Genomic DNA, 22,928 nt, shown 5'->3' with positions numbered 1-22,928 from the left:
CACCTTGAGGTCTTTAAACCACGATTTGAGGACTTCAGTAACTCAGACATAGGTTAGGGGTTTGTTACAGGAGTGGATGGGTGAGATTCTGTGGCCTGCATTGTGCAGGAGGTCAGATTAGATGATCATAATGGTCCCTTCTGACCTTAAGTCTATGAAAAGAGAATTTCTTCATTTCAATTTATTCAGGTAGGTCCACACAGCAAAGAAAAACCTGTGGCTGGCCAGTGCCAGCCGACTTGAGCTTGCGGGTCTCAGTCTGTGGGGATGTTTCATTGCTGTGTAGACTTACCCCGGAAGGCTACACAGTAATGAAACATTCCTGCAGACCAAGCTGGCTGGCACGTGCAAGCTGTGGGTTTTTCTTTGATGTGTAGACATACCCTTCAGCTAGTTTAGTTCAATGACTAGTTCATTCAAAGTTAACAAACCAATTGGGAGTTGAAAATGCAGGAAAGTTGGGGGGGTTTTCCCCCTCTTCCAATCTATGAATAAAAACTAGGTGTGAAAGGGTGAGATCTACTAAGTCTAATATCGTGAAGGACATGGTGACCAGAAACAAATCAGTTCTATTCACTAACTACAGATACTCCTTTGCTTAAAATTATTTAAATCACTTTAGTTTAATTTATTCAATCCTACTTCCATATCTGTTAAATTGGTTGCAAGCAAATGTAACCTAGGGAAGATCCCACTGAGTGCTCCTCTTAAAAAATAAGAGGCAGGAATAAAACTAACATGTATGTCTTGTTCCAGTGCCAAACGCTTCTTTTGAAAGAGGCTGTCAAACCTTTCAAAGTTTATTTTACAGTTTCTTGAAGGGAAATGTGTAGTAGAGATCATGGGATTGTGGGGAAGGTGTCTATATTTTATACAGTTTCCATTGTAATTTCTTCAGGGGGAAAACTGGCAACCTTGTAACGTTGCAATTAATAATATTTGTTGTGATAGCGCCTAAGGACCAACAAGGAGTGGGGCCCAGTTGTGTTAGGCATTGTACAAACAGAGTAGTAGACTGTCCCTGCTCTAAATAGTTCACTATCTAAATAGACAAGGTAGGCGTGGGGTTGGGGAAAGGATATAACATACAAGCAGAGAGAACAGTGTGGTGGCAGCAAATGTCAAGTTGATTTCACAATTTTTATTGAAGGGTTAGGGGCTTTTTAGGGGAGGGGATAAGTTAAATGGGAAGGTGAGCGGCGGGAGAGGGGGAAGAAGGTAAAAGGGGCAGGTGTAGAATGAAGCTGAGGTGGAGAGACTGTATGGAAGGGGGAATGGGAGGGTTGAAGCAAACAGCCAGTCAGCACAGGGCAGAAGTAGTCCAGTCAAAACTGTAGAAACTTCTCCCCGTTGCCCAAAGGTCCCTGCTTTAGCTGCTTCTGCCCTGGCCAACTGGAGTTTCTGGTGGCCTCTCTGCAGTTTTTCTCCCAGGCCCACATGGGGGAAGTACCTCCTATGTGCTAGTGTCCCCAGAGTGTTGAGGTGGTCTTGCCTACACAGTTCTAGGTCTAATGGAGTGTTGGGGGAGGGGTTGCCCCAGCTGGATCCCATTTTCTCCTCTCTGCTGCGCTAGAGGAGAGAATCTCTGCTACCTGAGTTCAAGTGGTGACACAGAGTACAATTATCTTGGGGATGGTTCCTGTTTTTGTAATGTCACAAAGTTTAAAGTGGAGAAACAGGAGGAATTAACTCAGGGTTTGTCTACATGAAGACATAATGCACAGCCAGTAGGGCTGTGAATCTATAGCACGCTAGCCTTCCATGCACTAAATGGCCACAGGGACCCTGCTACCATGCACTATAAAAGATATGTAGTTTGCTATCATCTTGCAATTTGTGTTTTGGTCTCCCTCTCTAATACAGGCTAATGTATATTTTTACAGGAACTTTAAATTACACCAAACCACTTACATTTCCCCCCAGTTTTACAATAACCTATAATTAGGCTGGAGCTCACAAAAGGATCTTGGATTAAAGGATTCTTTAAAAACATATTTTCCTGTAATGTCAAATAAATGCTACGCCTTGTAATCCTTTCTGACTGTGTTTCTTTGAGGGAGCTGGCTTCTGGAATGCTGCTTAACGGGTGTATTAGCAGCTCATGTTCATTAGCGGTGTTATTCTTCAGTTTCTTTTGGTCCTGGCAGACATTTTAGATACAGCCCCAGCATCTGAGTGCCCTTGTAATGCAACTTAAAATCTTTAATGAACATCGAAGTGTTGAAGTTTGAGACATGGTTGCTACTGGAAACACTGGGAGCAAAGATCCTCAGTCCCTGGACAAATTAAAATAGACAGTGGAAGTGACTTTCAGAATACCGCTGGTTCCAATAGATGGTCTAGAGCCTGCGGACTTGCTTTTGTGTAGTAATCCTACTTCTTCTAACAGGTAACATTCCAGGCTTGCAGCATTTCCGAAGCAAGATGCCTTTATGATCAGCTAGCCACCATCTGTCCTATTGTGGTGAGTAATAGCAGGTTTGGTGATAAAGTTCTGTTTACTGTACAAAAAACATAAAGCTTAAAATGTCCTATAAAAAAGACCTTTCTATCTTTTTAGTTACAAACCTGAATAAATTAGTGCATCAGGTAATCTTTTCTGCCAGTGTTCTGAAAATATGGAAAGTGCTACACTAGGTGGTTGTACAGTAACAGTAGTTTTTTTCCCAGATATACTAATGTGCCGTTTGCCATAGTACATGTGTGCCTTATTCTACTAGTAGGCAGAAATTACAACAGTTTGGCTGCAGTAGTCATGTCAATTAAATTATTTTTGTTTTTTTTGAGTAACTTTTACCAAACCGTAAATGTCTATGCTTTCATATAATCTTGTAACATGTACAGGATATACTTTTTTTTAAAAAAGTAAACTGAAATAATCAGGCTTTATTTTATAGCAAATAAACAAAAGGCAAGGCTCCTTTCCATAGAGCTTACAGTCTCAATTTAGGCATGACATGATGAGAAGGTAACAGTAAAAGCAAATGGGGGAGTGATGAAGGGCAAAGTTTATAAGTAACCTTTTCAAAATGTTAGGAGCTTTTGTTCCATTTTCAAATGTGAATCTGGCAGCCTGTTTTGAAAGGCTGTTAGGTAAACTGATTTATTCCCGAAGGCATAACTTGGACAAGTAATGAACAATTTTTCACAGGGTTGGCAAAAAGCACATTCTTGACATTAGGGCAATGCACCTGCCAAATTTCAGGTCCCACTCCAAAGCAAGGAAGCACTAGACTTTCTCAATGAAACAGTTGTAAGAATTTTTCAACATGTGTGAAATGTATTTTTCCCTTACTTTTTTCGTGGAAATGGCTGAACTGTTTTTGCTGAAACTTTCCAAAAGAATTTAGCTTGAGGCAGAAACCCTGCATGAAAATTTTCAGTCCAGATGGCTTAATTCTGGTAAGATTTGTATAAATGACTGAAAACAGTGTCTTGTAATGGGGAGTGTTAGGCAACCTTAATTATAGGCTCCAACTACCAGCTTGGACTTACAGATACAGCTGGAGTAGGCTAAATGAACTAATAATTACTTAGTAATAACTGGTCATTGAGTTTAACGAGATAAAATGTTGGTCAAATTAAGTTTTCTGGCAGGAGTGGAAGTATGGTATCAAAAAATTTTTTTGTCCATTACGAAATTCTCTGCAGGTCTCACATTGTGTACTCCTTAAATGTGGATCTACAGAGGCAATATATTTGGAGAACATCAGCTACTAGGTAAATAACCCTCCTTTCTATGTGGTTGGTTAATGGCAATGGCTTCCGAAGAAGAAATGTTTTGTCCTGCATCAACAGAGAGTTGGTATAGCAACAGCATGGGGGTGAACAAAAAAATCACTCCCACTCTTGCCCCCAATAATAGTTTGGGCTCTGAGTACATAATACATTTTTTTTTTTTTATAGGCATATGTATGCAGGAGTTCAAAATAAACTTTCTGTACAGTTCGAGTGCTTGTTCACATCGATTTCAATCAGGTGTGCATGCGCCACATGCACAGTCATCAAAAGTTTTTCCCTTAGCAGCTCCCGTCGGGTCAGCTGTGGTGCCCCCTGGAGTGGTGCCTTCATAGTGCTCAATATATGACCCTGTCAACCTGATCCTGCTTCAGTTCCTTCTTACCAGCCGGGGCGGCTGTTGGAACTGCAACTCCTCCCTTGCTTTGCAAGTGCTCCCTTAGTTTAGTTACCTAGTCTAGTTCTTCTTGTTTTCTAGTTTAGTAGTTGTTAGTATTGTTATAGGTGTTCGTGAGCGGGATCTTCCCTATCCCCTCATGCCTTCTTGAGCTCCAGGACATGCTGTGAGCCCAAGGCTTTAAGTCTTGCAGTGAATGCCACAAGCCCATGCCGAATAGTGACCCCCATGACACTTGCCTGAGGTGTCTGGGGGAGGTGCATCAGACTGAGCGCTGCAAAATCTGCAGTACTTTTAAACCTAGAACAAAAAAAGAGTGGAGTTTCCGTCTGAAGCAGCTGCTCATGGAATCCTCACTTCATCCAGCAGCTTCAGACCACCAAGGCTTGGGCCCAAGCACTTTGGTGTGGAGCATTCCGGCATCGGTTCACGACTCTGGGCTGAGGAAGGACTCTAGTGCAAGAGACCCTCAGCACCAGTGATCCCCGGCACCACAACAGGGAACAGCAGCCTAGCGCTGGTCTACTTCCCCAGTGCCCTGCAGGTGGCATAAAAAGACAGAGAGGGCGCTCTCCTCGGAGATCTGCGGGACTGCCAGGGGATGCTTTGCTGCACCTGAGATAGCAAGAGTTGGTGCTGTCAACTCTGGCACCCCAGAAGGCGCCGTCAACTCCGGCACATAGCGACTCTCCAGCAAGACGGTGCCAAGTGGAGATCTTGGAACCACCATCCACCCCAGACACATTTGAAACAGCAAGAGATCTAGAGACAACTGTAGCTCAGCCTCCAGTTATTAGGGACAAACCTCCGGTATCATCAAGACCAGTACCATCCGAAGGCAAGCCCGCCATGATGCGGCACTCTCAGTCATCGGATCGGCACTGCACTTGGCACTGTTCCCAATCCCAGTCGCTGCGACGACACAGAGTCCAGCGGGAACATGCCCAGCACTGGGAACACGGTGATCTATCTCCCCTGTACCGAGGATGGATTGGCATCAGTCCACAACACCTTTTTAAGATTGGCACCAGCAAGCAGCACTGGAGCCCAGCAGGTGATCACTGGCACCAGTCCCCATCATCAGACCATTGGTGCCAATTCTCAACAAGATTGTTGTGGCATTGGTTCCTTGCATCTTCCACTCAGCACCGGTGGCCAGCACATGAGGCTTGAGCACCACTGTGGTCCTCACTCTCAGGCTCTTTAGAGTCTGACACAGACTCGTATTATTTGAGCCACAGGTGAACAAGTTGGACAGATGCCAAAGGGATGTGCGTGCGGCCTGGCAGCCACAGTGGCATCCCCCCCTTCAGTGGCCCTTTTGGACCCACTGGGCTAACTATCAGGCCCAGTGTACCCCGTCCAGAGTATCTAGGTCTGTGACCTCCGCTATTCCCAGTCACCTAGAGATAGACCTGCCCCTCAGGGAGCTGAAGCTGCCCTCTCCAAGCCGCCCCCTCAGACTCCAGAGGTGGGATCGGAACCAGCTCAGGACCTGCCACTAGCCCACGAGACAGCCGCCCTGACTGAGCCAGTAGCAGAGCCTGGTATACTCCAGGAGCAACCCAGGCAGCTCAAGGGCCAGGAGAACACTGTACCACCACTTGCCACCTCATCTTCCTCACTCATGAGGCAGTAGCAGGAGCATCAGCTTCAGGGCCCCCGCCTGTTGACCACAGGGCACACCAAGACCTGCTCCATTGCATTGCCCCCAACATGGACCTGCAGGCAGAGGAAGTGGTTGAGACAGAGGACCCTATGATAGACATTTTGGCCCCAGGAGGTCCTTCCTGGGTGACGCTACCACTGTAAAGACCATCCAAAACGCTAACAACACCCTGTACCAGACTCTAGTCTCTACTCTGCCCACCACCAGGTGCGTAGAGAGGAAATACTTTGCCTTTCAGGGCTATGTGTACCTCTTCTTGCACCCACACCCTTGCTCCCTGGTGGTCTCGGCAGTAAACGAAAAGGACCGTCGGGGCAACAGGCACTAGCCTCCAAGTCTAAGGAGGCTGAACACATGGACCTCTTTGGCAGGAAGATCTATGCCGCACGGGGCCTCCAGCTGAGGCTAGCCAACCAGCAGGCTGTCCTCAGCAGGTACAACTTTAATTCTTGAACTTCTATGTCCAAGTATAAGGAGTTGTTTCTGACGGAGTCAAGGGCAGAATTTTCCGCCATAGTTGAGGAGGGAAAGGCAGTAGTGAGGACCTCCCTGTGGGCCTCCCTTCATGAGGCTAATTCAGCTGCCCATACTCTCTCCTCGCAGGTGGTAATGAGAAGAACTTCCTGGCTCCAATTGTCCAGATTATGTCCTGAAGTCCAACAGACCTTGCAGAACCTTTCCTTTGAGTCCGCAGAGCTGTTCTTGAACCAGACTGACTCAAAGCTGCACAGCCTGAAAGACTCCAAGGCAACTATGAAGTCGCTGGGGATGAACATGCTGGCTACCCAATGCAAGCATTTCAAACCTCAGCTGCAGCAGCAGAGGCAGTACCAGCCCTGCCCAAGGCTTCTACCACCATAGGGGCAGAAATAACAGGCTCAAGTCTTCAAACCTGTCTTCAGGACAGGGACAGGGCCCAACCAAGCCATCGTAGGGCTCCAAACAACAGTTTTGAAGGGACTTCTGAGGACCGGTTTCCCTGCCGTGATGTCAGATCCTTCCCTGTGCTTCATGAATGGTCTGTCACACTTCTACCATGCTTGGTCATAAATAACATTGGACCGCTGGGTGCTTCGCACGGTAGAAGTGGGATATTCTCTCCAGTTTTGCTCCTTCCCACCCTCCTACCCCCCTTCCCTGTCCCTCTTCAGGGATCCTTCTCACAAGCAGCTTCTTATCCAGGAGGTGCAATCACTCCTCGCTATAGGGGCAATGGAGGAGGTTCCTCAGGAGCTAAAGGGCAAGGGAGTCTGGTACGCCACCCTCAACATGAAAGATGCATACTTTCACATTGCCATTCGTCCAGCTCTCAGACATTTCCTGTAGTTTGTGGTCGACCACAAATACTATCAGTTCATGGTGCTCCCATCTGGTCTGTCATGGTTCCTCAAGTGTTCACCAAATGCGTGTTGGTGGTCGCAGCCTTTCTTCACAGGTGTATTTCTAGCTCAATGACTGGCTGCTGCAGGGATGCTCCAGGGAGAAGGTGGAGTCTCAAGTCCGGTTAGTCAGAGCCACCTTCAACAGACTAGGACTCCTCAACATGAACAAGTTGATGCCATCATTGACCCAAAGAATAGAATTTGTTGGGGTGGTGCTGGACTCGGTACAGGCGAGAGCAGTCCTGCCAGAGTCCCAATTCCAAGCAATCACAGATATCATCCAGACGCTTAGGTGATACCTCACCACAACTGCAAGGGGATGCCTGAGTCTCCTCAGCTGCCAGCCTGCACCTACATGGTCAGGCATGCCAGGCTGAGGCTCAGACCGCTCCAGCGTCGCTTGCGTCAACCTATCACCCAGGACAAGACAACTTGGACTTGGTAGTAACAGTGCTGGAGTGAGTTCTCGAATCCCTCCGTTGTGGCTAGACCCTTGCACAGTCCACAAAGGAATCACCTTCAACACCCCTCAACGCTCCATGAAACCGTCCACCCAGGCCACTTACCTAACCCAGTGGAAAAGGTTCTTGTGCTGGTGTGAGCTGCGGCACGAACTTCAGGCATCTATACCACTCCTCCTGGAGTATCTACTGCATCTAAAGCAGCAGGGATTGGCAGGATTGTCCATCAGGGTACACCTCACGGCTATCTTAGTGTTCCGCCTGGGAGAGCTGGGGCACTCTGTGTTGACCAGCCCCATGGTAGGGCATTTCCTGAAGGGCATGGAAAGGCTATATCCACATGTCAGCTCTGGGTTGTGGGGGCCCACCTAGGAGATCTCCAGACACAGGGTCTGTGGTCGCAGACTGAGCTCTTGTTCCACATCAACATCAAGAAGCTCAGAGCTGTGCGACTAGCTTGCCAGACCTTCCAGTCCAGAATGCAGGGCCAGTGCGTAGTGGTGATGACCGACAACACCACCGCCATGTTATACATAAGCAGGGCAAAGCCCACTCCTCCCATCTATGTCAGAAAGCTCTCCAACTTTGGGAATTTTTGTATAGCCCACTCCATTCACCTGGAGATGTCTTATCTCCCAGGAGTTCAAAACGAGCTTGCAGACCACCACAGCAGGTTGTTTTGCAACCACAAATGATCCATCCATTCGGACGTCATACATTCCATCTTCCAAAAGTGGAGGTTTCCCCAGGTTGACCAGGAGCAACAGAAAGTGTCCAGTGTTCTGCTTTTTCCAAAAACAAGGTCCAGGCTCCACCTCAGATGCGTTCATGCTACCCTGGGGAGGCCATCTCACGTGTGCCTTTCCACCAGCTCCACTCATCCGCAAGGTGCTGCTCAAGATCCACAGAGACAAAGCGAAGGGAATTCTGCTGGCCCCAGCGTGGCCATGCCAACATTGGTAAACCACACTTCTGGAGCTATCAGCAGACACCCCGATAGCACTGCTGCTCTACACCGATCTGAACACACAAACCACGGTCACCACCTTCACTCAGACCTCCAGTCCCTCTGTCTCATGGCTTGAAAGCTTCATGGTTAAACGCAAGAGAACTCCAGTGCTTGGAATTGGTGGGGAAGATGCTGCTTGGTAGCAGGAAACCGTCCACCCAGGCCAGTTACCTAACCTAGTGGAAAAGGTTCTTGTGCTGGTGTGAGCTGCGGCACGAACTTCAGGCATCTATACCACTCCTCCTGGAGTATCTACTGCATCTAAAGCAGCAGGGATTGGCAGGATTGTCCATCAGGGTACACCTCACGGCTATCTTAGTGTTCCGCCTGGGAGAGCTGGTGCGCTCTGTGTTGACCAGCCCCATGGTAGGGCGTTTCCTGAAGGGCATGGAAAGGCTATATCCACATTTGCGACCACCTGTACCTGCTTGAGATCTCAATCTGGTCCTCTCCTGGCTAATGGGAGCCCCTTTTGAACTACTGAAAACATGCTGCCTTCTGTATCTCTCATGGAAGGTGGCATTTCTGGTTGCCATCACATCAGCCGGGAGAGTGTCCAAGCTAAAAGCGCTACATGGCCTTCCATAAGGACAAAGTACAACTCAGGCCTCATCCAACCTTCCTGCCTAAAGTGGTGTCCCAATTGCACATTAGCCAAGACATCTTTCTGCCAGTTTTCTATCCCAAGCCTCATGCTAGTGCGCAGGCGCAGAGGCTTCAATCACTGGGTGTCCAGCACACACTAGCATTCTGTATTGAACGCACAGTGCTTTTCAGGAAATCGAACCAACTGTTTTGGCAGAGGCAGACTAGATGAAAGGGCTTCCAACCTCTTCACGACGCATTTCTTCCTGGATCATGGACTGCATCTGTACCTGCTACAAGCTGGCTAAGGTCCCAGCCCCAGCTATTACAGCCCACTCGACAAGAGCACAAGCCTCGTCAGACACCTTTCTGGCCCAGGTGCCCTTCCAGGAGATCTGCAGAGTGGCAACCTGGTCTTCCGTGCATACGTTTAACATTCACTATGCCACCATCCAGCATGCCAAAGGGGATGTAGCTTTCGGCAGAGCGGTTTTCCAGTCAGGGGTTCCTTAACTCTGACTCCACCTCCAGGGGAGAGCTTGGGAGTCACCCGATTGGAATCGATGTGAAGAAGCACTTGAAGAAAAAGTGGTTACTCACCTTCTCGTAAGTGATGCTCTTTGAGATGTGGTGTTCACATCCATTTCAGTGCCCCACCGTCCTTCCCCTCTGTCAGAGAAGCTGGCAAGAAGGAACTGAAGGGGGATTGTGTCAGCAGGGTACTATATCCAGCGCCAGGAAGGTGCTACTCCAGGGGGCTCCCCAGTAAACCCTACAGGAGCTGCGAAGGGAAAAAAACTGTGACGACCATGCATCCAGTGTGTGCACACCTGATTTGGAATGGATCTGAACAACACATCTCGAACAACTGTTACAAGAAGGTGAGTAACAGTTTGTTACATTGTGTTAGTGATGTTCATTTGTTTTGTCTCGTTTTCTCATGCGTGACTTGATTCTATTTTAGATGGCATTAAGTGCTGCAGCTCCATTCTACAGAGGCTACGTGTCGGATATTGATTGTCGGTGGGGAGTAATATCTGCATCAGTAGATGACCGTACACGAGAGGAGAGAGGATTGGAGGCAAGTGAATATTAGTTTAAAGAGTAAAAGTTAAACAATTTTCTGGTTATTTTAATTATACAAGTTCAAATATTCTTTGAATATCACAGCTTGAGTACTTAGTGGAGAGAGATTGTAGTCTTCGTGGCACATGATTCTGAAGGTGTAACTTTCACCCTAATTATTATTATAGCATCCACAGTAGCAAATGTTATAGCAGAGTATAGAATTCCTTTTAAACTCCACTTTCACTCATTCACAATTTCCTGGGAAGTTCTTCATTTGGTGCTTCAGCTTCCCTTTCTTTGCCTCAACCCAAAAGGTGATTTGTTTAAAAAAGTGTGTATATGGTAGCCCTGTATTACATGTGTACTTTTGTAGATGGTCTCTGATAAGACTGTAAACCATGGCAGCAATGCTAAAGCATATGGTCACCAGAACTTAGAATCATAGAAATGTAGGGCTCAAGAGGTAAAGTCCAGCCACCTGCATTGAGGCAGGACCAACTTGAACGTATAGAACTTCTTTTACAGAGAACGGACAGCAGAGACCATCTAGGGTATTACAATTTTTTTTAAAAAAATCTAAACTTATAAGAATGTTCCAGTAGAAAATTCTGTCTAGTATTCTGACAAGTGTATTTGTTTTTATCAATACTAATATAACCATGATGTCACAGTATACTTTTTTGGCAAGCCACCCATTTTGAAATGTGCCATGTTATCCAGATGAATTCCTTTTAAACTGTTAGGATAGGATAGTCAATATAGTGAAGTGACCTTTATTCAAATTATCATAAATGAGGAAACAAAGTTGGGTTTTTACTGATAATTACTTTTCATTAAGCTTGTTAATTATATACCCTTTAAACTGCTAAATGTACTTAAACTCCATAAGATTCTTCTTTTATGGAACTTCTCAATGTACCTGCCCACTATGATTTTCCTTATTTTTGAAGACCTATGAATTTATTTTAATAACTTTAAGTTAGATTGTTTAAAAGCAACTTCTGTTTAACAGTTCTCCAAGAATAGTGTAATTAGTAAGGCAACATTGTTTACAAGCTCTTAAAATATTCTATTTTTAAATTATATAGCCACTGAAGAACAACCATTATAGAATCAGTAAATCCAGATATGATTCCATAGACAGTTATCTATCTGAATGTGGTGAAAAATACAATGACATTGATTTGACAATAGATACAGAAATCTACGAGCACCTAGTAAAGGAAGGTAAGTGTTTTCACTCATTGTGAGTCAGTTTAGTCTTATGCTTGTAGTTTTCTTCAGCTTTTTTTTAATCTACCATACTTTTGTATTGACTATGCACTCTCAGTGGAGATGTGCACTCATTAAGCATGCGGTAGTCTGACCTAGAGGTAATGTCATTGGTCTGCAATGAGAAATGTACCTCAACTTCCAAACTGAGCGTTTGACTTCTTAAGAGGCATTAATATTTTGTCCTTCTGGATCAAGCAAAACTTATCAAAGTCAACAGGAGACTGAGATGGAAGAGAGAAAGCAGAGGAAGAATGGCAGCTATACCGATCATCAGCTGGTGCTTCCAACCATAGAATAGTATATCTTCCTATTCTTTTTAATCATCTTATGTATTTTTGTGGTGATCACTTTTATTTCACCTTAGGATGTGCTTGGTTGAGGTAGCCTCGAGCAGTATGGCGTTTCCTGGCTCTTGAGTCATCGTGGCATTTAATAAGGTCTACTTTACTATCTCTGGTGTCTGTTGGTGAATTTGATCTTTGAATTTTTGTTCATAGGCATTGATCATCTTTTGGCACAACATATTGCACACTTATTTATTCGAGACCCGTTGACTTTGTTTGAAGAGAAAATACATCTAGATGATGCAAATGAATCTGATCATTTTGAGGTTGTATCATGTTTCATACCAGTTTAATGACTGTGTGATTATAATTGCATACTCACTATTTTACTGCTTAATCATGTAGTGCTGAGTACTTTTGGCTAAGAATATTGGCAAAATTTAGCAGCATAGGCAGGAACTAGGAACAAAAGTAGCTAGTTTCAAATGTTCCAAATAGTTCTTTACAACATGTAATGTGTCAGTGCAATATCACAAAAACACCTATTTCTATGAACTTAGAAAATGTTTAATTCCTCATTCAAGACAAATAATAGTTCTCACTTTAAACCTAGTGAAACACAGACCACCATTAGTAAATAAGTGAAAATAAGCAAGGAAAAAATTAAACTGTAAAGGCACAAAGAGTGGTTAACTAGGTAAGGAAAACTGTCAGTGCCATATGTCGTCTTTTATAAAGTAGCTTTATATCAGGTGCTCTCTCATTTTATTATGCCATGTAGAGCAACTACATGTTGTGTAGTATATGAGATAAAAATTATATCTTTCATAAATAGTTGAGCAATAGAGTCGTAATCTATTCTAATAATGTAAGTTTGAATCTTTAGTTTTGTTATGTTTTAACTGGTTATAAAGGCCTACTAAATCTGTGTACGTAATGTCTCATATAAGGCTTAGTCATGGATATTTTTAGTAAAAAAAAAAAAAAAAAAAAATGGACAGATCACAGGCAGTAAACAAAATTTCACGGCCCAGGACTTGTCCATGACTTTTACTATAACTACCCCTAACTAAATCTTAGCTTCCCTGGGGGGGAGGGGCGCCACTGCTCTGGGAGGCCCCCGGAGGTGACAGCTGGCTCCCGCTCAAGCAGTGGCGGCTGACTGCCCCTAGTTGCCCTCTGCTCCGAGGCCTCCAGAGCCGCCACCAGGACTGCTGCTGCTCTGGCAGTCTCTGGGGCCAGTTGACCAGGGTCACCCCAGCAGTGGCCAGTGCGGCTGGCCCTAGGGCCGCCCCAGCAGCTGGCCCTATGGTCAGCTCTTCGGAGGTCAGCCATTCCAGCCACTTCAGAAATCACGGTGGTCCCAGAAAGCCATGACCTTGTGACACTCTCAGCCTTATTCAGATGTAGTCCAGAATTGAATTTCATGGGCAATGTGGCATAATGTTGTTAGAGTGATGACTCTTCATTCCACCTTTAAATAGGTCAAGCCTCTTTAAGTGTTTCTTGGTCATTTGAATATCTCTTGGTTGACAGACAAAAGAGAATCTGGTTTTGTTTTTACTTATATGCATTATGGAAATGTGCTTGTCTGTAACAGAATGTCTTACTTGTGACTTGCAGAATATTCAGTCCACAAACTGGCAGACAATGAGATTTAAACCACCGCCTCCGAATTCAGATATTGGATGGAGAGTAGAATTTAGGCCCATGGAGGTACGGAGTAAATATATTTAATAGCATATCCCATTACAAATGGAAAAGTATGAGGCATTCTGCTATCTAGCACCAAAACCTTTATTATTATGGTGTGATTTGTCTCCTCTGAATTGCTAGTCTTCTGAAGTGAAATGGACAACAGCATTTAAACAAATATGCACAATAAATATTGGACTGAAACTAGCAGGGGAATTTGCATTAGCAGAGTGAAGAACACTAACTAGAGTAAGGGAGAGGGAAAAAATCAGACCTATATATTAAAGCAACTGTAAACGAGGCTTTAGTGTTGTACTGAGTTTCTGGTGGCCTTGCTTCTCTTGTGCTTATGTCAGTACTAAACAGATCTTGGTGCATTCCCTTCTGTTTCATGTGTGCTTGTGTTCTATAGGTGTCTTGTCACTTAGTTCTCTAGATTCACACTTTAAAAACTTTAAGATGTTTCATTTTAATAACATGGGGGTTCAGATGCTTTTGCATGATTAGCCATCCTTTTAAGTGCAGGACTGTCATTTTGGTTTTGTATTAGAGGGTTCAGTTTACAGATGTGCATGCGTATTTTGGCATACACCTGACTTGGACTCTCAGTTAGGAGTTTGAGCATCCAGCCCCCAACTCTGGGTATGCAGTAGTGTGTGTACCATTTTGCAAACACTTGTTTGAAAAATTGACCCAAACTGTGTAAACTTGCTATGCAGCTGTTTACTTTTGTTTATCAATCCTATTCCACTAAACTCACTTCAATTTTTTTATTGTCTAGGTTCAGTTAACAGACTTTGAAAACTCTGCATATGTTGTGTTTGTGGTATTGCTAACCAGAGTGATTCTGTCATATAAACTGGATTTTCTCATTCCTTTGTCCAAGGTGAGAGATGCTGTACATTTAATTTTTACTTCTGTAAGCTAGTTAGAAAGTCTAGTGTTTCTCAGTGAAAGTGTAAGGACAGTATTTCTACATCACTGAATCCTCCTTCATCTAGATCAAATCTGTGGGGGTGGGGAACTGATAGTGAAATACAGATTAATACAGTTTAACTCCACATAATATAGCTGGATTAGGTGAAAAATCAAAACAAAAACATCTTCAAGTGAGTTCTTTGCATATATAAATGCAAATTATTTTTCCTATGAAAATGTAGTGGTCTTTCCTAAGATCAGATGCACCATTAATACCCTGTGTAATATTAACAGGGATATGCATAGTTTTGATTTAATGTTATATAAAAATGGGGCATCTCCAAGACTTTTAGGCACCTCTGCTGTAAAATACAAAAACAAAATTAGATTGGCACCCTGTTGACAAACTCCCCTCTCCCCTACGCTGACTTTTCCTACAGGCCAAACTCTGCAGCAGCCCAAATATATACATGCATCTTGCAATGTGCTCCAAAAGTCGGTAGTCTTGGGACTAATTAGGTCCAAGAGAAAATCTCATCCCAAAGCTGAGGCCCGTCAGCGAAAGCTCTCTTCTCCTAGCCGCTCTGGTTTGTTTGTGTATATCTAGGGCTGTTTCTTTTCATCTTTAACCAATAAACACTGGTAAAACATCTACAATTGTAAAAGAAAAAATAAATGTGTTTATCCAATAAACACCAGAAAAACACCAGTAATTGTTACTTATATCTGTTTGTCTACACAGAGCAGTAATCCAGACTATGGCGGTGTGATTTCTAAAGCGCACTATTTGGTCCATGTGACCCTGCTGTTGCACTCAAGATTCAAGTAGCACGATATTAAAAAGCAGGGATAAAGATAGGGAAACAGTATTATGTTAAAGAAGTACAGAGAAAGTACTTGTTACCGTATAATATATAGAAAGAGAGATCCCTAAAATCCCTTGCCCCTGATTTTTTTGACATCTACATAAAACTCAAAAAATGCTTAAAAAAAAATAAATAAACCTTGAAAATATTAATAAACCTCCCAAAATAGAAGTCCTGCACATACCGTGATAAAGAATCAAGGATAAGTGATCCATGTAAAACACAAGCCCTTAAAGACAGGTTTTGGGGCCAAGTGGTTAAAAGTGCTGAAACCCCTTAAAAAAAAATAAAATAAAATATAAAAAAGTATCCTGAGGCAGACACCCGCATGGAAAATATCAGCCCAAACAGTTTTGCTAAAATTATACGCAACTGAAAAATAGTGGGCCTTATAATAGGACATCTTGGGCAACCTTAATAAGAGGTGGAGCTACCAGCCCTGCCTAATGTATATTAGCATTTTATTGCTTGTATTAATATTTTAGCACTTAATTTTTTTTAAAGTGAAATGTTCTCTTTTTAAAGTCTGCGCTTCAGACTTGAAAGGAGAAACTTTTTCTCTTTGTGGAATCAGGGATACAGTTTTTGCAAATAAAGAGCAGAAAGAAATCTTGCACCAAACATTGGAATTTTAAATTACCCAATAGCATGGGTATGCAGTTTTATGCAGAGAGAAACGAACAAGTACTAGGCAAGCCAGCAATATATAAAGCACCACTGAAAACATGAAGTGCCTAATAAATCATGGGCAAGAACATTAGTTAGTTAATGAAAGCCAATTACGACTACAAAACAGATCATGCACAGTGTGAACCTAGACCTAGTGAACCTAGACCTAGATCTGAACAATTTGGTAGACATCACAACAGAGAATTACTGGACCTTCATAACTTGTCTTTGTTACTTGTAAGAACAAGGATGTTATGGTGCTAATCTTGAACTGATCTCTGCTTTTGGGTCATGTGGGATTATACTTCAGCCACCTAGAATGCTTTTAATCTTTCAAAACAGCTATGAGACACCCTTCAGAACATACACAAACTGATTAGTAAAAGATATCATAAAATAAGTAAGAGGGCAAAAGATTTTTCTCCAACTGTCCAAAATATTTTTTTAAAATATTACTTTTAATTTTGCTGAAAGTTTTTTGCATCACATTGAGAGAGGAGAAGACAAACTTAATGTAGCAAATCCTCTTCCTTTTTCCAGAGGCTGCACTAATGTTAGCTGCTTGAAAGTGGACTATCACTAACTCCCCAATAATCATATTGATTGAAGAATTTGGGCATAATCTGCCCAGAGGCTATTCAGATGCTAAGATTTCATAATTTTCAACCAAAATTTTAGTTGGCTTATACATAAAGTTTTTAGATTTTGTCACAGGTATTTTTAGTAAAAGTCACAGACAAGTTGCAGGCAATAAACAAAAATTCACAGAAGTCCATCATCGGTCCCTGACTTTTACTAAAAATACCCGGGAGGCGGGGGCAGGTTGACTAACAGAGCCGCTGCTCCAGCCCCAGCAGCTGAAGACTATGAAACAGGAAATGTCAATTTTAGGGGGAAAAAAAACATAACCTCTTATTCCAACTGTACTCATTTAATTACACCTAAATATCAAAAGAAGCTCCCCCGACAAAACACATGTTCCTGTTTTCACTTTACAGCTGACACAGCTTGTATCTAAAATTACAATTTGTTCATGCCAGTGCCATTTTACTGATGCCACTTACTGACCAGTTAACTTAACTTTCATGAATGAGGAAGCTCTGTGGTTCTGTGCAGAGTGCTAACCTTTGAAAAATGAAATAAAACTTGCTGTCTGTAGGTAGGACTTAACTGGCTCTAGTGCACTGAAATTAACGAGAAATATATCTAGAAATTTGAACTTCCAAGACCAAAACACTCCGCTAGGTAAAGTGCCCATTTTCTAGCATCTGTTAAATAATCTTTGGGATTTTTTCCTTACTAGGTTGATGAAAATATGAAGGTAGCCCAGAAACGAGATGCTGTTCGGCAAGGAAAGTTTTATTTCAGAAAAGATATTTGTAAAGGTACTGCACTTAACTGCTTTCAGATTACTTGCTAAGGACCAGTTCAAGAGATGCACAAAGTTAATTGTTTTGCCTTTCCCCCTTCTTTGATAAGGTGGAAATGCTGTTGTAGATGGATGTGGCCCAGCACGGAATGAGAAGGAGACAGATGCAGAAGAGTACACCCTGATGAGCATAGACACAATCATCAATGGAAAGGTGTGGTGGTAGTTGATATTTGGAACACTGAACTGTTTTCCTTATTCACAAATTACATCAAGTGAGTTTATACTGGTCATGTGTTGTTTCTTGCAGGATGGTATCTTTCCTGGCTTAATCCCAATTCTAAACTCTTACCTCGAAAACATGGAAGTGGATGTGGACACAAGATGCACCATTCTGAACTACCTGAAGTTAATTAAAAAGAGAGCCTCTGGTATGACTAACGTTTTTATGTTGGATGCAAAGAAACTTGACACTGAATTTCCTGGTTTTTTTTCCCCCCAATTGTATGACATTTAAACAAATCTTTTAGATAACTTCTAATGTAAAGAGGGACTTAATCTACTGTAGCAACTTTGAATATTATTACTCTGTTATCTTTCTGCACCTGTTGAATCATGAGTCCTTACCAACACTTGGGTCTGTGGGGTAGTGCTGCATGATTCTGGTGTCATGTAAATTTTGCTAATCATGCTGGCAGCATAATTCATCATTAATATGGTGCAGTAGAGCATGGAGCCCTGTCTTTGTGTGTCTTATAAAACAAGCAGGGAGTCCTGTGTCCTTTGGTCCTGAAAGCTACTTATGGGATATTATTTAAAGAAAAAAGTTCTTTAAACCCCTATTTTTACCTCATCATAGCTTTAAAAAAAATTTCAGATACGCAGTGTTGGGGATCCCCCAAGACGTCTTCCACTGCGTTCCCCCAGTAAGTCAGTTTGACTCCAGTCTCAGGTTGCTTTATTTGGCATACAGCAAAGCTACACTTAGTTGATCACACTCAAATATAGGGGATGGGTATATGCTGTACCACGTGTCCAAAGTTTTATACAGCAAACCCCTTCCTTCATATATTTACACATTGCATTGAATTTACATCACCTCTTTTGGGCTTAGATTGGTGACTTTGTGTGAAACAACTACTGTGAAGAATGCTCTGTTCACACAGTATCCTTGCACAGTGTACTTTTTACCTCATCTTTACTTTCCCTACTTATCTTAACCGTTGTTACCGTGTCCATTGTTAATGGCTCCTTGGGTGTTCCCCTGTATCTTAGCTGGGACAGATATTGTTTCCATTCACCTCCTTATTCTGGTCTCCCAAGAAATGAGGTCTCATCCATGTCAAATTATTCATGTCAAGCCAGGCCTACATGCAGTAGGCTGGTTTTTCATGCCCATTGATTGTTTCTTCTACAGTGCACCATGCACAGTGAGAAAAGGAGAGGTTTAAACATTTTATTCAAGTTAGGCATATACAGATATACTTACCTACCAAGAGTCTGTATGTGCAAATACCATGGTTTGTGCGCCTGGTCTTTTAAACCACCCTAAGTAGTAAATGTAAGGGCTGGTTTTCAGTCTTACTGAAAGATGAATCTCTCGACTCAGGACCTCATAAAAAAAATCCACATTTTTGAAAATCCTATAGCAACTTGTAGCTAAACAGCATTTTAAAAAATAAGATGAAAATAAGGACTCAGTGGAACTGGAAATGCTACATTATAAATTTAATATTACAAGTAGATGTTATACTTTTTAAGAATAGCTAATTTTGGGGGGATCTGGTGGTGGTGTTCGTCCATCAGTCATTCACCCACTCAGCAGCTGACTTCTACTACTTGTTTCCTTATTAGAACTAACTCTGTTCATCTCACTCTCCTGGTCTCTAAGTCTGAAGTGCTACTAATAACATCAGCTTGTGTAGTAAACCCTTATGACAGTCTTCAAGTACATAAAAGGTTGTTATAAAGAGGAGGGTGATAAATTGTTCTCCTTATCCACAGAGGACAGGACAAGAACCAATGGACTTAAATTGCTCCAAGGGAGATTTAGGTTAGATAGTTGGAAAAACTTTTCTTGTCAGTGTAGTTAAGCACTGAAACAAATTGCCTAGTGAGCTTGTGTAATCCCCATCACTGGAGGTTTTTAAGAAATACATGTCAGGCATGGTCTAGACAACATTTAGTCCTGCCTCAGTGCGGGGCCTGGAGTAGATGACTGGTCCCTTCCAGTCCTATGTTTCTATGGTTCTAGAATTTGGGTGATTTTGATACTGAAATGACACTGAAAGTTTGATATTACACCTGTCCAAAAATTGAAATTTATAACAGAAAAAACATTGTCTCTTAACATGTCTGGGCAGTTTTTTAGGCACAAGCTCTGGAATTTCCTAATTGTTCCCAGTACCTCCTTAGAGTCCTGTGGGTCAGAAGTTCCTGAACTGTGGTCCATGCACAGCTGTCTGGTTGCTAATGTTGTCTACACCAGACAGTCTTCCTTAAATTTCCTACTATTGCTGCCACTGGTGTAGTTCTACCAGAGGTAGCAACATCGTGAGCACTAGCATAGATTAAAAATTTGCACCTTAGCCACTGTTATCTAGCCCCGCTCTGGTATAGTTAGACAGCGGTGTTTATAGTGACAGCAGCTTGTTGATCCTAGCACTCCCACTAATGGAACTGTACAGGTAGAAAAGCTAAGGAAATATCTAATATAGACAGAGCCATACTGGAAGGTCTCCTTGTTTCTAGCAGCTAAATTGTATTAAAGTAGATTAAAAATATTAGTCATCTTAATTTTTAATATGCACGATTGCTGTAGAGATGTGATTAGATATTTTGACACTTGGTCTCTGAGACAATTTCTCTATTAAAATGTGCTGTTATGTAAAGAGTTTGACAATTGCTGCCTTAAATTGTCTGCTTTGCCCACTGATGCATTCTGATTTTTTAGGTTCTGGTATAGTTTCTGTTATGCAAGCTCATAAATATATCTTGACATTTTACTTCTGAAACTTTGAAAGTAAAACTTCTAGGACATAAATTGTTCTAGATAAGTGACTTCTAGTGTCTGTGTCTGGAGTGTACTTGGTGTATGTCCTTCAATGTGCGTCTATAGTGAGTTCAGGATTATTATTTTTTATGTGGCTAGAGTTTACTGTGAAGCAGATGTGGTGCTCATGAAGCGTGTAGGTAATTAGAAATTCTTCTTCGAGTGCTTGCTCATATCCATTCCAAGTAGGTGTGCGCGCGCCGCGTGCACGTTCGTCGGAAGAATTTTCCCCTAGCAACACCCGGCGGGTCGGCAGGCGCCCCCTGGCGTGGCGCCCTTGCGGCACCGCATATATACCCCTGCCGACCCGTCCGCTCCTCAGTTCCCTCTTACCGCCCGTGTCGGTCGTTGGAACAGTGGAGCGGGTGCGGCTTAGCTGACCTCCACTCTCCCCTAGCGTTTCACCCGTTCTGCAATAATCCTAATAGTTCGTAGTTATAGTTATAGTTTCAGTGTTAATCTTAGTAGTTACTAGTAGTTGTTAGTGTAGTTTTGTATATAGTTCGAGGGCTGAGGTTTAATCCTCCTCACCCCTCCGGGAAAAACCGGGCTCATGCCTGGCTCTCCCGGTTTCAAGCAGTGCTCGGCCTGCCGTCGGCGATGCCAACGGGAGACCCCCATGATCGTTGCCTGAAGTGCCTGGGGAATCCCATCTTACGGACAAGTGCCGTATCTGTAAGTCCTTTTAAGCCAAGGACAAAAAAGGAGCGGGACTCGCGTTTAAAGCAGCTCCTCATGGAACCGGCCCTGACCCCTGCAGCTCCGGCACCGAGCGCACCGCAGTCCGCACCGGGCAGAAGTTCTTCGTCGGCACCGGAGGCAGCCGGTACCGCCAGAACACCACGGCACCAACAGTCTCCGGCGCAGAAGTCAGCCCGGCACCGCCGTCCCTTTCGCCAAAAGCGAAAGAGTCAAAGGGCTCCTGCGGCTGCAGTTCCGGGCACCGCACGTTTGAGCATGGGAAACCGTGCCGGCCGGCACCGCTATCTGCCATGGCACCGGTTATCCCAGCACCGTCGACTCCGGCCAGGCAAGAGCCGTCGAGTCCGGTGCAAGACAGCTCCCCGGCGCATGCCTGTCGAGCTCGTTGTCCCACTACGCCCGGAGACCCTTTGCACGGCGAGGGAACTGATAGCCCTTACTGAGCCCTTCCCCTGCCATCAACCCCCGGCCACAAGACCGACCGTTGCGGGTCCTTTTCTTCAATGGGGAAGCCGGGCTAAATGCTCCGACCAATTGTCACTCGGAGCAAACGGACAGGCAACAGGACACGGCTATCGGCGGTCGAGGTCCCGGCACCGCTCCCGCTCACATACGCCGATCGCCTTCCACGACGGCCGCTCGCAGTCCCGGCACCGAATCCCTACTCTCGGCGCCGGTCGTACTCGCGGGCACGCCGGTCCAAGGTCCCGAGGTCCCGTTCCCCGGACCGGTACTCATCAAGACGGTCTGCCTCCCGGCACCGCTCTCAACGGAGTCCATCCTGCCATTGTTACTCTCGGTCCCGGTCGACCTCCCGGCACCGTGCTAGTCGTAGGTCCCGGTCTCCGCACCGGTACGACTCCCGGTACCGTTCACCAACACGGCGTGAAGTCCGGTACCAGCCTCACGGACTATCCGCTCCGCCTTGGCCGTCGAGACACCCCTCAGGTTCGTCCCGCCCAGACAGTGCTCTCTATGGCGATGTGGACCCCCATACCCGTTTCCTCCCTGAACCCCAGGGAATGGAACAGCCGCCGCAGTGGTCCTTCTGGATGCCTTGGGCCTACCACCAAGCCCAAGGTGATCCCACCACGGCGCCGCGATCTGCGGCTTCCATCCATCGGGTACCGGAGGCCACCGTCAGTCGTCGTCCTCCAGCAGATGACGACATTTCAACCGCGACCCAGGACCCCGAGGGCGCTCCAGAAACGGCCCCCTCTCTGGAACAAGAACCACAGGAGGAACCTTTGGTCCCCGGTCTCTCCTCCTCTTCCTCGCCGGATGAGGCGGTGGCGGGTACTTCAACTTCGGGCCCGCCCCCCATCGACCTTCGAGCCCACCAAGACCTGCTCCACCGTGTTGCGTTGAGCATCAACCTCCAGGTGGAGGAGGTACCCGAGGTGGAGGACCCTGTCGTGGACATTCTGTCTTCGGATGCCCCGACGCGGGTAGCCCTGCCTTTTATCCGCTCGATACAGGCTAAAGCGGACTCGATCTGGCAATCTCCGGCGTCCATCCCTCCAACGGCCAGAGGCGTGGAGAGGAAGTATATGGTACCCTCCAAAGGGTACGAATACCTTTACACCCATCCTCCTCCATGCTTTCTGGTCGTGCAGTCCGTGAACGAGAGGGAGCGCCATGGCCAGCCAGCCCCCGCCCCAAAATCGTGGGAGGCTAAGCGTATGGATCTACTGGGACGCAAGGTATACTCTGCAGGGGGTCTACAGTTGTGTGTCGCTAACCAACAAGCGCTGCTCAGTAGATACAATTTTAATACCTGGCAGTCCAT

General features: G+C 44.6%; 1 protein-coding gene across 3 annotated transcripts in view; it reads left to right on the top strand.

Annotated features, from left to right (window-relative positions):
• GCLC (glutamate-cysteine ligase catalytic subunit) overlaps positions 1-22,928 on the top strand; it is a 65,494-nt gene that overhangs the window by 31,762 nt on the left and 10,804 nt on the right. For all 3 annotated transcript variants that reach the window (XM_032764005.2, XM_032764008.2, XM_032764007.2), the window contains 9 exons: positions 2,390-2,464; positions 10,206-10,322; positions 11,398-11,536; positions 12,082-12,194; positions 13,492-13,584; positions 14,345-14,449; positions 17,320-17,401; positions 17,496-17,599; positions 17,696-17,816. In XM_032764005.2, the coding sequence (XP_032619896.1) occupies positions 2,390-2,464; positions 10,206-10,322; positions 11,398-11,536; positions 12,082-12,194; positions 13,492-13,584; positions 14,345-14,449; positions 17,320-17,401; positions 17,496-17,599; positions 17,696-17,816 (949 nt within the window). The remainder of the gene's footprint in view (positions 1-2,389; positions 2,465-10,205; positions 10,323-11,397; positions 11,537-12,081; positions 12,195-13,491; positions 13,585-14,344; positions 14,450-17,319; positions 17,402-17,495; positions 17,600-17,695; positions 17,817-22,928) is intronic.

This window comes from Chelonoidis abingdonii, chromosome 3 (genome assembly GCF_003597395.2).
Source record: "Chelonoidis abingdonii isolate Lonesome George chromosome 3, CheloAbing_2.0, whole genome shotgun sequence".
In the NCBI taxonomy this organism is placed as follows: Eukaryota; Metazoa; Chordata; order Testudines; family Testudinidae; genus Chelonoidis; species Chelonoidis abingdonii.
The sequence above is the reverse complement of the archived record's forward strand: the minus strand, read 5'-3'. Positions and strand labels throughout refer to the sequence as shown.